The sequence below is a fragment of the Pagrus major genome, chromosome 19 (assembly GCF_040436345.1).
Source record: "Pagrus major chromosome 19, Pma_NU_1.0".
NCBI classification, from domain to species: Eukaryota; Metazoa; Chordata; class Actinopteri; order Spariformes; family Sparidae; genus Pagrus; species Pagrus major.
The window spans coordinates 23,159,101-23,173,431 of record NC_133233.1 but is presented as its reverse complement, the minus strand read 5'-3'; the positions used below and the strand labels follow the sequence as shown (position 1 = coordinate 23,173,431).

General features: G+C 42.6%; 1 protein-coding gene across 1 annotated transcript in view; it reads left to right on the top strand.

The window, feature by feature from the left end:
• gpr158a (G protein-coupled receptor 158a) overlaps nt 1–14,331 on the top strand; it is a 66,867-nt gene that overhangs the window by 37,288 nt on the left and 15,248 nt on the right. Inside the window, exon 5 of the mRNA XM_073488700.1 lies at nt 1,535–1,603. Within this exon, the coding sequence (XP_073344801.1) occupies nt 1,535–1,603 (69 nt within the window). The remainder of the gene's footprint in view (nt 1–1,534; nt 1,604–14,331) is intronic.

Here is a 14,331-nt window from a genome sequence, read left to right as displayed (position 1 = left end):
AAAGAAGAAGTGCTGAGCTCGGTTTAAAAGAAAGTTTGGGATAGTGGCAAATTATTTACCGAGTTTACTTTCTGAACTTTAGAAATCCTCTGAGCCTCTGGTTGCTCCTGTCAATTAATTCCCTTAATTGAAGTCTTTGTCTTGAGCTTCAGACATGCGAGGATAAGCCTGGAAGATTCACCACCTCCCTGACAGCCTGAACATCCAGCTGCTCTATCTCCCGCACACCTGAAGTCTCCGCCATCATCTCAAGCAGAGCTGAACAAAAGATCGCTCCCATTAATGAAGCAGATGAAACTTTGAGATACTCCAGGGCTTTGTCATAATTATGTAATCCCCCTTTTATGTAATCTCCATTTATTCTTATCAAACTAAGTTTAAGAGCTTTAGTTTCAAAGCTCCTCACAGACTTTCTGATAAGTTAAAAACAGTTAATTTCTCATAAACAAATAAGTTCATTCAGGTTACAGATTTACATTATTGAACAAGATAAACATCCGTCTTCTGGTCATCAGAGCTGAGGTTTTCTTTTTCTTTTGAGTGCCACAGATGCGCTCTGCTCTTTGACGTGATGCTCGAGGGGGGCTCTCAATTATAGGACGATGTGTTTGTTAAATATCCGACACAATAGGTGCACACAAAGTGGCTGGAAATTGTGAACCCTTCCATGAAAAAGTCCTTGAGGCGAAAGCTTTCACTTCACTTTGTTCTCTTTCAACCAAGACAGAAGAAAAAATGCTCCACTCCTCCTTTTTCAAACCCTCCTGGAATATTTGTCCTGCTGCTTTAGACTCGTTTTAACCTCCCGGGCATTTTTAAAAAGCTTTATTCAAACTCTACTTCAGCTTGGTATAAAGGAAAGAGATTTTTTTTATTGGAATTTAGAGGTTTTTTTGACATTTTTATTACGTAAACCAAGGACATACGATAAATCACTTTCCATCCTTAAAAAAATAACATACAGATGTGGAAATGAAAATGAAAGCTGCTGTAATCAATATTTTTACATCAGCAATGGATCAAATAACTGCACGTTATATAAAACATGTTGTTCATTCAACCCAATATATGTCTTTTCCATAACTGAATAAACAAGCTCTTTGAAAAAGGTCCCCAGAACACTGCTTGAAGCTAGAAAGGTGGCAGGGTCCGCCACATATAAACAGTAGTTGTGTTGTCCTTTAAGCTCAGTTTTCTTTATTCAGTCATGAAAACAAAGAGAGTTTGTTTAGACATAAAAAAAAAAAATCTCTCTTCTGATTAAAATATCTTCCCTAAATCTACATATTGCACCTTTAAAATATATTTTGAATATAATATAATAATAAAATATAATCATTTTTTCAGTATATGTCAATATATCCTTGTTCTGTAAGAGTAACGTTGCTCCATGTCAGCTGAAAGTGCTGACGTGTTCCCCATAGCGACTTAAAAGAAAATCCTAAATGCCCCAAAAATCTTTAATTAATGCAGTTTTCAGTAAATGATGCATAAATAAGTAGTTTAATAACGGGCGTATCTCTCTTTCTGGCAGAGTATCAGAGCATCCGGTCTCGTCCTACTGGAGGCCATCCTGTGTGGAGCTCTGCTTCTCTACTTTCCGGTAAGCCTGAGACACTCGCTAGTTCCTGTGTATCTGCGTATGTGTGTGTGTGTGTGTGTGTGTGTGTGCGTACACGTGCACGACTCCTTTCATGTGCTCATTTCTTGACGTGTTTGCTGATAATCCTCGTGCCATGCTCCTTTGAGCCGAAAACAACAATCTTCTCCTTGACTGAAGGTTGGCATTCAGTTTGACCTTCAGTTCACACTGTCGCTCGTTCATCTAAAACAGAATCAGAGCTCAGAACAAAGTTTCATATCTGCGGCGGCTACAGAGCACGATTGTTTGCCGTCGTCAGATAGTACGAACCTCAGTGCATAAATCACAGCGTTGTGGGGTTTTTTTTTTTTGACAGCTGCACGGAGCTGTGATAAGCAGGGTTTTCACAGCCAAGGTGTGCGTGTGATATAACGGGAGCGACAGAGACAAACATCCCAGGGCTGGTTTGGTCGACCCCCCTGCTAACTGTACACAGAGCTGGCCAATGAACCCAGCAGCCTGTCAACACGACCATCTGTTGACCAGGCAGCCACTCACGCTGCTTCATACAGACGGCACTCATTCAGACAGAGTAAACTCCTTCACCCTTTAAGACTTAAATCAAATCTCAAATCTTAATTCACACTCCTGGCTTTTATTCATCTGGGCCTTGTTCAGCTTCTCCATCAAACTGGTTAACTAAATGGAAGATGTGTATATTTTTAATGTTCAAGCTCGTGATCCTAATCCACAAAACTGGAGGGTGCAGGTGTTGTGCTTTGTGTTAGCAAGCTGGCGATGCATCGCCTTCTTCCGCTTTGTTGTCGGCTGCGACCGGCGTGACGGTGCGTCGAGTGCTGCAGGGATGACGTATTTTTGAAGGCTAACCTGGAAGTTAGTATCAAAACGTTTCCCTCGACAAAAGGCTTTGATTTTGGATTATTGCGGTTAATATTTCACCTTATTTCAGGCAGTTAACCGAAAACCCATTGACTTAAAGACAGGGAAACCGCAAGTGCAACAATACTCATTTATTTCTGGGTTTTAGGACTCGTCTCTGCGGCACCACCACATACTGTGACAAAGCGAGAACGGGAATATGATTTAAGAAGCACTGCATTATACCACATTTGTATGATAACATAATATAATAATGTCAATAATACAGTTATTGTCAATATCTGTATATTGCAACGCTCCTAATTTGGTATATGATAGTCTAAATATCTCACCTTAGGCTTTGGAAAACTATTATAAAACTATTTTCTAACATTTTATTGACAAAGATATGAATTAATTGAGGAAATGATCTTATAATGGGAATAATCATTAGTTACAACCCTACTATTCTTTAATATTATACCCTCACCTTACCTACTATGACATAAATGTCTTTCTTTTTTAAAAAGGTGATCGACAAGACAAGAATCTCCTCGATCAATACATATATCACATGTTTATATTGATAAAACTTTTCACACTAGCTCTCATAAAGTTTTACAGACTGACAGAGTCCTGCAGGCAGAGCAGTAGGTGGTGAGAGGTGAAAGTGTGTGCAGAGGAAGTGTTGTATAAGCATGCAGCGGCTAAAAATAGTGGATGTCTTATTATAGAGGAAACAATCAATGAAAACAACATTGTTCAATTTTGACTTTCGGGATTTGGTTTTCGTTTGTTTCCTTTGCGAGGAAGAAAAAAAACTCCAACGAGCTTCGTGCGAGACTGAGAATAAACAGTGTAACAGAGCGTCAGCATGCGGAGACAATAACTTATAATCAGTGAAAATCAATCCATGTAATTTGAGCATCAATTAAACGAGAGATTCATTGTTTTCCAACTTGTGAAGCACCTCATTACTCCTGCAGATGACCAGACTCTGTCCGACACCCACGTACCATTGATTTACATGAATCTGCCATTATGTCTTCCTCTCGGGCGCTCGGGGGCATCGGCTAATTGCAATTTACTTGCAATCATGTGCAGCTATATGCTTAGCGAAGCAATGCAGGCTAAATGTAATTAAAGCCAACTGATTTAGAGCCGGCTAATCAATGCAATTTGCTGCGACAAGGTCCTGGAAAGTAATAATGTTTGAAATTTGCAGAGTGAAAGCGAGCTGGGAGTACAGGTTATTGGTTGGTGATTCTGTATCCAGCTGGTGTAGCGATGATGGCACCGACTGCTAAAAATAGACCGCTTATAAAAAGATTTCTACAAAGGGAAGTTAACTTTGTAGCTCGCTCTTTTAAATCCTCCCCTCTTTTTTCCCAACGCCTGATTGAAAATTCACTAAGATTATTCTGGTGCTGTGATGCTGAAACGGTCACCGTAAAGCAGGACTTTGATAAAACATCTCAGCCCGATCATGTGAAAACGGCATCTTCTCTGCACGGCTCTGTTGCGGCACGCTAGATTGATCTCCACCCTGATGCATTTCCATGTCTCCCCCCCTCCCCACCCTGCGAATCCCACATGAGCCGCGGCTGCGAGGGTGAGACGCATCACTCCCAATCTAAATATAGATTCAGAAATATTCAGCCGCCGCTGCTGCTTCTATTTTAAATAATTCCACTGTTATTAAGCAGCGGGAGATACATCTCATCCTGCTCCCATGGCATTCGACTTTTGTGGTGTAATGCAATTCTCCCCCACCACCACCACCTTTCTCTCTCCCGAGTGTGTCACATGCAATAACTTCAGCCCCCCCCCCCCGCTTTGAAATGAAAGGGGGAGGAACAGGGAGTGCAAAGGAGGAGAGAGGCAAAATTATGGCAGTGCCAAAGCCGGCTATTTCCGTCTGGCTGTGGAGATGAGAGAGCGGACACGCATTTACGATTCACAATGTGATCCCTGGATTAGCTTGCCAGCCCTGTGTTTGTCTCTTCGCAGCTTCTTATTGACGCTGCTGGGGAGGCTTAGATCGGGGGGGTAAAGCGACAGAGCTTGGATTACGATTGCTACTTGTTTATTTTTCAGATGCCACCATCTTCTCGAATCAAATCAAAGCCAGCAGTACATTCAGACAAGAGGGGGATGTATCAGAGGTGTTGCATTTAGGATCCACCTGGCCTCCGTCTGTCTGAAGGCACTCTGATACTTCACAATAACGAGGAGAATGCAAAAAGACGATTATTTGAACGTGATTTTACTCGTCCAAACCGCAGCTCAGGTGTCACACGATATCTTGCAAAAAGAGAGAAGAGATGAAGCAATGAAATCTTCAGCTCTTACTCCTTTTCTTTTATCACCTCACAGTCGGTTGCCTTGGTTTAGTTTTGTCATTTTCTTCCTGTAATTCCTACAAAAAGTGCTAGAAAACAGGTTAAGGCAGGAAACGCTGTAGCAGAAAACCTTCCCATGCTTGACCACCATCACTGACAAACCTTAATCACATGGATACGCACAATATTGTAACCATGACTGAGGAAGCTGCCCCACATCTTAACAAAGTAGTCACCTTTGCACCAGAATCTCACCAAACCACATCATAAAGTGGTTCTACAGCAGCGTCCGATCGGGAAACTCCTCTGTGTGTGATTCAAACAATATATTTGGCTGCGTGGCTAAATGAGCAGGTGGTACCTGTCTAACAGCAGCAAAACTCTGTAAATCAGTACTCTGTACTGGATTCCCTGTCGTCAGACCACCGCAGCTGGTGTCAGAGTTTGCGTTCGGCCTCGACACCGGCGTATTCACTTGGAGCCCGGTACAGTTAGCCACTGTTACTTGAGCAACAAGTAAAGCCATCTGTTCTTCAAGAAACTCTGTGGATCACAGAGGGTTTGTGTTTCTGTACAGTAATCAGTGAAATCGTCAAATGTTCGCTCGGTGCTACTCGCTCACAGTTTAAAGTTGAAGATAGATTGACGGCTTGATATTATTGGTTGAAATTCAGTGCAGAGCTTCATCTAAACTCATGACTAAAGCTCTCCTGGAGGCTCACGGTGGCCCAACATCTTATTAAACACATTATGTTGCTTTGTCCTGTAATTTGTGACCCATTTGTAGCGTTCTTAATCCTGAACTATCAGCTCTGTATTAGGAGAGCACACAGTTTTTCTTGTGTGTGCACAAATGTTTGAAATTTGCAGATGGCCTACTGTTGAGCTGCTGCGGGAACTGACTTGAGTTAATTAGCTCCAGTCAAACTTTGGATGTACTTCCTCTCCTCTCTGTGCTGCTATCACAATCTGTCTGAAATTTTTCATGCCCATACAAAAATGTTAAAATACTGTCGGGGGCATGAAAGGGCCAAGAAATCAGGTTTCTCCGGCAGAAATCCCTCGTCCTTGTGAAAGAAGTTTCTCTTTTATATTATGTGCATAAAGCTGACATTAACAGCGACTTCCCTGCATGTAAACACGCCGTATGAGGACACATGAGACTTATTCTCCCTTCGCTGCTTCCTGCCCATCTGTGTGTGCAGCAGTGCAGGCCGCCCCAGAGACGCCGCTCGTTCCTTCCCTCCCGTGTTCTCCCCTGCGAGACATGTCACGCCTCCTGCTCTGCTGCTTATGCATTCATAAATGTTATCTCACATGTAAAAGTAATAATCTGCAAGTTTTCTATTTATAAAGTTGACAACACCGTGTGTGCTAAGCAGTCGCTGCTGTGGGGTTTTTTTTTCCCACCGTGTGTATTTTCACTGCTCATGTTAACCACCGAGGTCTTGCTCTGTTTATACCATACGACGCCCTTGTTATATAAATTGATTAAAACGATTACATTGGAAGACTTTCTGCTGTAAATGCATTAAAAATGATAAAAATAAAAGTTGGATTCACAAGTTCACGCTATCATCAAGATATGTGCTACTGGCCGAACCAATCAGCGTCCTCTGAAGAACACAAGGCAGCTATGTGTGTAGTTTGGGCGTGACGACCTGCAAGAGAAGCGACTCAAGAGGTTAGCGTAGCTGTTTTAGCATCTGTTATATCAGAACTGGAGAGAATATTTCATTGAAAGAAAAGCAAAGAACAGCGCTGAAGGCTTTTCTCGATGGAAAGGATGTTTTCGCTCTTCTCTCGACTGGTTTCAGTAGGAGTTTGTGTCACGATCTGGGTTTTTTGCTTTGTTGATTTCCTGTTTTTGTTGTAATTTGGCAAACAAGGTGAGGATCCAAATGCAGATAACACACGGGAGGCAGGATTAGAAACAGGAACGGAAAGCAAGCTTTAATGACTAAAGCTGAATGATACGAAACCAAGAAATCAAGAAAAAACTAAAACGAGTCACAATGGACAAAAGACAAAGTAGGAACAAAAATCATAAACATACCAACGAGGAGACACTGGAGGAGACACTGGTGGGAAACACAGGGTGGCATCATGGGGGAAGACAGAACGAACTGACAAAGACATGAGGGAGAACAGAGACTATATACAGACACACTAACGAGGGGATCAGGTACAGGTGGAGAGAGGCGGGAAAAGGACAGGTAAAGGGACAGGAATGGAAAAACACTGGAAGGAGGAACTGAAAAGCTAGACGTGACACATGAGGGCAACATTTTCAAAATAAAACAGGAAACAAGAGAACATAAAAACAGTTTTATTTTGTAGTTGAAGCTCACCTGTTTCCCTCTTGTGTACCTGGTGTTTTCTGCCCATGTGTTTTTGGATCCATACATATGGAGCTTCTGGTTTGTACTTCTTTCCCCAGCCTGTTTTCTGACTTTGGACTTCGTAAAACAGCTCACTCTATCAAAGCTCTCCTTTTGTTCTGTTACCTGCCTGACTTCATCTTCAACTTCATCATGTTGCAACCGCGACAGTTTTGACTTACTGACTGCCTGCCGGTGGCGGCGCTCTAATATTGTTGATGTTATTGGTTTTAATTAGCCCGTGACAGACAGATGGTTCATCAAATCGTCTGCCAAGAATTTTTTTAAAGCACCTGCCCCCTTTTTTCCAAACAGTTTTTAGCGGCACCTTTCCAGATGGTCCTGTTTAACAAACCATCTGGCACGTCAAGCGAACTAGTTTGAGCAGGTGTTTCGATTCCAATCCTGAGGAGTATTTGCCCTCGATTTTAAGTATGTTTAATGGCACTGAAGCATTTTTACAAAGATGTAGTCTTCCAGCAGGTACACAGCTTGTAAGTACATTTCTAAAAACACTCATATCAGCGTTATATAAAGATTTACATGACCATTTTTTGCCTTGCCACCTGCTGAAGTGAAGGGTTTGGTATGACATACAATCCCAAAGAGTCAGTTGGGAACAAAAACCAACTTTCTTTCAAAAATAATTGGAAAATCTTGGTTATTGTTTAATGAAAACCAATGTCAGTTGCTGGTAGGAAGACAGAAGTAAAACCACGGCGCCAAAGTCACAAAAACCGAGGCTCATCATCCACCCAGACCTCCACGCTGAGAGGTTTTGTAGTTTTACACCTGTAACGGCATCACGCGTCACTTGTACCTCAACGTTTAGGTCACCGGCAGCTTTGAGCCCTGGAACAAATGACGAGCGCTGTTGTTACTCTGATGAGGACAAAGCTGATGCAGTCCGTTCTGATATGCCAATATAAAATGATGACTCGCATCACTCCACTTTCTGCACGTAAACCAATCTTTATTTAGGGGCAGAGTAGGGAGCTTCAAGTCAAAACTTTTCAAACCGGTGACCTTTGGGTGCGATTCCCCCGTCCCGCGTTCCCTTCTCTTTCCACCTGTCCGATCTCAGCATCGTCTCGGTGCCAAGCTGGGCCAAGGTGCCACCTCAGCCCAACTCAGGGCTTTGCCATTGCGTGGCAGGCAGGCAGGCGGGCAGGCAGGCAGGGCTTCACAGCACATCAGGGGGCTAATGAGAACCAGTATGGCCAGGGGATAATGTGTCCTGACCTGACAGGCCATGAAACACAGTCTGCCAGCCATTTCTCTCCCCTTGCTCTGCTCTGCCTTCCATCCAAGCTGTTCTGACACTTTCAATCTGACTTAAGTGAATCTGGAGGGTTGCTGTTTGCATTTCCAGCCGTGCCTTCGTACCCTCGCTTCCCTCCTTGCTTCTGCAAAGTGCTGTCGAGTCTCCCAAAACATACGGCGGCTAAGTTGGAGTTGAGGATGCACGGCTGCAGCTGGAGTGTTCCTGAGGAAAAAAAGAAAGATAGCATCACCACATAGGTTATTCCCTCTCTGATATGTCCCTTTGTGCAGAAGCACGATGGGAATATCTCTCGGGATCTTACTGGTGATGAGGAGAGAAGGGAATTGTAGGAGGCGAGGGAAAGCCAGCTCTGGTCTCGGCTGTGCAGAGGCCGAGCTGGATGTAATTTACACTCGGCCCACCTCAGGGAGAGGCGGGAGGAGAAGAAACCATTACCTCCCTCCAGAAAGCTGCCCTTCCCATGTGGCACCGAGTGTCGGCTTTCATATAAAAATGGATCCATTGCTATTACAACACCCCACCTCCCCTCTGCTCCCACCTCCCACTCTCTCATACTGGAGGTGTTTTTGTAGATTAGGAAAAAGGGAGGAGATGAGCAGGAGATGATGACCAGGAAAAGCGAGGCATGGGCGGACCGGATGGCTGTCACTATTTCGTGTCAAAACATTAAAAGTAGCACGAGAGCTTTGTTGTGACAGGATGATTCCCGAGGCTGCACCATCCCATTCTCCACTCAGATGGAGACAGACGCACTAAATGGCTGAAAGTCATTTCTCTCCCCTTTAGCTGGTGGCAGTTTCCAAAGAAACTGTGATAACAAAAGGCTGGAAATTCAGCACCGTCTGTTCTTCTGACTGGAACTGGCTAACATTTTCTGCTCTTCAAATCTAAAATACTGATTTGTTTTTACAGCGTCATTGACAGATGACTAATATATGATATTTTATTTTGGCATTTTCATTTCAGTAAGTGCTCCATTAGTATGAGTTTGCTCCTCTAGACGTCATAGCTGCCAATTCGAATAATAATTCACCATTCAAACCATCATTTTAAAGTTCTGCCGTCTAACAGAGGCACAATTCAAACCATTTGGGTCGCGCTATCGGGGTCTTAACTTCATTAAGTTCTGACCGCATTGATTTAGAGATATTAACAAAATGAGTACACTGCAATCTCCCAAAAGTCGCTTTATGGCACGAAAAAGGAGCGTGTTTAATCCTACAGTGGCTGAGTGGTAAAGTATCATCTTTGACATGACGTAACTGATGTTACGTTATGTACGTGACACAGATTCACGATGTAACTAAGCTAAAATAACTCACCGTTGACTTTCTCACTGGAGGTGAACAGCCTCTCCTGGATGAAAGTCCAACTCTTGTTTAATGGACTTGTTGCCCTTTATGCTGCTTCTCCTCACCTCCTCCGTTGCAGCCGTAATAACTACTACAGCCACTAGAGGACAAGGCCTGACAAGAAACCTAAATATGGGTCCTAATAAGCTGCTTTCATGCATCTGTGTTGGTGGAGACCAAAAACAGAGCTAAAAGGAGAATGAATATTGGCTTTCCCATTCAGCATACGGTCAGAAACGCAGCTCAAAATGCTTCATGTTCTGCCATATAGACAATGCTCGTGGCTCCACCAGAAGGATCCCAGAAGTGGACAGAAGCCTCATGAAGCTGCACAGGGCGGATCGAGCCAGACAGGAAGTCAGAAACAGGAAGAGCATAGAGCAGCCGGTCAATTTTCAAAATAAAAAACCCTGTGCAGACACGGTTGGAAGTTGGAAATAGGAACGATAAAATAACTTAAAACAGACAAACGAAGGTTTAACTACATAGCTTACTCACCCGTAGTAGAAGCATGAGATTGCATTGAAGCTGCGTGGAGGACAGAACAAAATCACAACACACACGAGGCCATGGAGACGTGACCGGCAGAATCGAGGCGTCAGCCAATTTAACACCGATGTTGTGTTACAGCTTGTTTACTGCCCCCAAGTGGCAAGAAAATCAATTAAAGCAGGTTTAAGAAGCCGAAACCACATTTTTGAGTTTCAATTCAATCCCTTCATACATTCAAAAAATGTATTCAATTCCAGAGTGTGTACATTTAATATATTAAAGCAAAAAAGTGGATGATGCCACACATATACTTACTGAGTGCGCAGTTCGTCCGTTGATCATCAAACATCAACAGAAGACAGTTAAGTAGGTGAAGTAAGAGAACAAGCCGTACTCTTACAGTGTGTAGGAACATATGATATTGTTATTGAATGCAGTAAACTCATTTCACGGCATTGAGAGAGAGGTCTGACATCCTATGTGATCGATACCCTGTGGGACCCTGACCTTCACGGTGGAAGGGGATCAATCCCTGAAGCTCTCAACCTCTGCATCGACCCTCGCGTGCACACGCGCATTTGCATTTTTATTGTCTACACATTACAACTTAATTACACACTGCTGCTTTTTGCTGCTCTTTCGCTAACTGCATTAGTCCAATAAAAGAATCCACCCACTTTCTTTTTTTTTTCTTAAGTGTTATTTGCTGAATATCTCCCGTTTGCCCTGCAGCGAGAGATAATTATCTAAAGCAGTCTAGCACAAAATTATTTGTGTATGCTCTGTGGTGCATCCAGTAGGGCGTCATGTTGTGGTTGTGGGTGTGTTTCCATTCTCATATGGAGCCTTTGGGGACTGCAGAGTGGCAGACTTTGTGTTTTCATGATATTAAAGTTAGGCTGCAATCAAAAGCCAGGTGAAAAACCTGCGGTCATGGAAGGCATTCATGGTGTCGGACGAAGCGTGAACCCACCGAGACGTCGAGAGCATTATGAAGCCTTGAGTTTACGGCTGTCACCATCTTGGTTTTGTTGGAGCCAGAAGAAAAGTTTAAACCCCGTCTACGTTAAATAAAAAGACGTTCAATACCGTTTGAATGAAGCCTTAGCTTGACGCTCTGACGATTCCCTTCATCTTCAGCCACATCAAAAGAAATCCGCAGGACCACTTGATAAAGTTGACCAGTTTACTTCAACAAAAGAAAATGTGGTGCAGAAGTTATTATTTACTGAAGCAAGAATCGTTACTACTACTCTCATGAGACTTTCAAAATAAAATGTCAGTCACTAGGAAATGATAATCATAGTTACCTACTTCTTAAATATTACAAATGCAAAATAAGTGACATTTTACACATCTTAAACTAAACTATCCTAAACTAAATATGAACTGTGAGAATATCAGCATGCAAAAATGTAAATATTCTTTCCACTTGCTTCTTAATCCTTGTAAATTTCTGTTTAACTAATTAACTTAAAGTATTTAAACACACTGTATTCAGGCTCAGCTGTTTTTTACTGCTACAGCATAACTTGGTCAGGCTTGACCGGGGCTTATGGTGGCTAATGTTAGCAAGCTTTGGGAAAAATTGCTGTGTTTCTGAAATTACTGAGTCAGTTTATAACTTCAGCAGTTCACATCAATTAATTAAACACCAGATAACTTACTTATTTACCCAGAAACCACGGACACAAGAGTTTTAGTTTCATCCTCGCAATTTCACTGAAGTTAAGTCAAAAGCCAAAAACTCCTCATACATAAAAGACTAAATACAAAGGTACTTGTGTGATTTTATGCTGTTCTGACTGGAGATGGGAATTTATTTTCACTGGGATTTTAAAGGAACTCTTGGGATTGTTTTTGCAAACAAATAATCTTAATGTTTACATTCAGTTTTATTCAGCAAAACCAATTTGTGTGTTTCCTCGAGGCCACACAAACGTGTTGAATGCATTTCCTACACAAAAAATAGAAAAATGTTGACGCTTGCATTGTGTTACTGTCTAGCAGCATCTGTCTCTGTTGGTACATAGCTGTGCTTCTCCCCATTTCTCTAACGCAAAAACTACACAGGGTTTATTTCAAATATTGACTCTGCCAGAATATCTTTGAAGTTTTCTGTAAACCTGTGTGTATGTTTTAATTATTTATGATTATACTTGTGTGATACAGCTATCTATCCTTTCTCTAAAACATTCAGACCAGAGTAAGAAACAACAACTTGGTGTTGAAGGTTTCCTGAACAGAAACAGTTCTGGTAGTAGGAAGAGAAGCAGCCTTCTCCCTTTAGTCACAAATAAATTCTCCAAAGGTGGAGAGCGACAAATTATTGAGTGTCAATACGACAACAGAACTGAAGAAAGAGATCCTCACCTCAGCACAAGGCAGGAAATGTCTGGACAAAATGTAACTTACTGGAGAAAGGTAGTCGATTGTTGAGTCTCGTCCTCGGGTCGTCAAATAGCCGACTGACACTTTGGGTTGGTAGCTCGGGTCAGACTGCAAAGCATCAGTTTTGGACGGCCTGGGGATGAGATATAACCAACTATCTTTCTCCGAGGAACTTAACAAAGAAGGAAGGGTCATTACGTCGCCAAAATCTTGCTTTGGGTCCAAACTGTGGTGACACGTTGTTCCTTTTCTTTAAATGTGTGTAGGAAAGGCTCGTGTTTGTGCTGCTAAGTGCAGTCTCACCAGCAGAAATCATCCCTGTCAATCATCTCTGTGAAGTGTAGTCTTTCATTTTCTGGAGGCGTTTCTTCATCAGAAATCATACAACGTAGATATGTGACATAACGACCCTTCCTTCTATTTTAGCTTCCTTGTCTTTTTCCAGGAAGTTACATTTAATTGCTCCAGTATATGGAGGTTTATGTTTATGTGCCATAAAGGAATCATATATTACTTTATCTATACTAATAGATGTTTTGTGTTTTTTAAAAGTATTACTCATATACTGCACTTGATGAAACACAATATTCTGCAGCAGTGTTTTAAATGATGTAAGACTTAAGTTAGCTTGTAGTGTAAGGACGGTGCACAAAGAACAAAGTGTTTGGTTGTAGTTTAAGTTTGAACCAGCTTGTTCCAACATGGCCTCACACTCCAGCCAATCTTTTGTTCAGCTGCTACGACAGGCTGCTGCCCTCCTCTGTCCCCTCAGTGTTTCTACACTGTAAAAGATAGCAATAAGAAAGAGGAGGCTGTCCACACTCTTTTCAAAATGGTCAAAACAAAGAGAGAAGTCCAAACAGAAAGGATGAAAAGACAGGAGAGTTGAACGCAGAGGTGGCCGACACCACTGCAGCTCCATTGAAAGCTGCTGCTGCTGCTGCTGCTCGCACCACAGCTGGCCGGCTTGCGTCACCGTCGTATCGACAGGGACAAAACTCTAGCGGCTAACCAACCCACTGAATCTGTGTGTGTGTGTGCGCGGAGCCAGCTGGTGGGTGCTGAAACGAGAGATGATTAGGAATGAAAGATAACTGCAAATTAAGTGACTGAGTGTTGATTGAATGAGTAAGTGGGTGAGCGTGTGAATCGTGCTCTTGTTCTTGTTTGCCCGTGTCTTAGTCTCCCATCACTCCTCGTTTCACCAGCGATCATTGTTAAAAATCCCGATAGACGGGTGAAACTACTGAGACGTTTTCATATGTTACATGTCTGTGTTTCAGTCTCGTTTGTCTTAAACATTTGAGAAAAGAAACGGCTTCTTGGTGGAAAATCTAGGTTATTGAAGGTACGTTCATGTGGTGGTTAGCGAGGCCGCCCTTTCCATACCATCACAGGTTCAAACCCCCCAACAACAGCTGATGTTCCCATCAACAGCCATCACGTCCAAAACCTAACAACTGCTGAGTCATTGTCCCGCAAGTCAGTCCTGATGAGAGCATTAACGCAGCTCCTAATATCTGTTATAACATCTGCTGTCAGGTTAATATCTCCTTCTCAACGGTCCACGTGCATCCTCGATGAAAGAAAACGTCAGCTGACGCGTTATGTAACGTATGTTTATAGA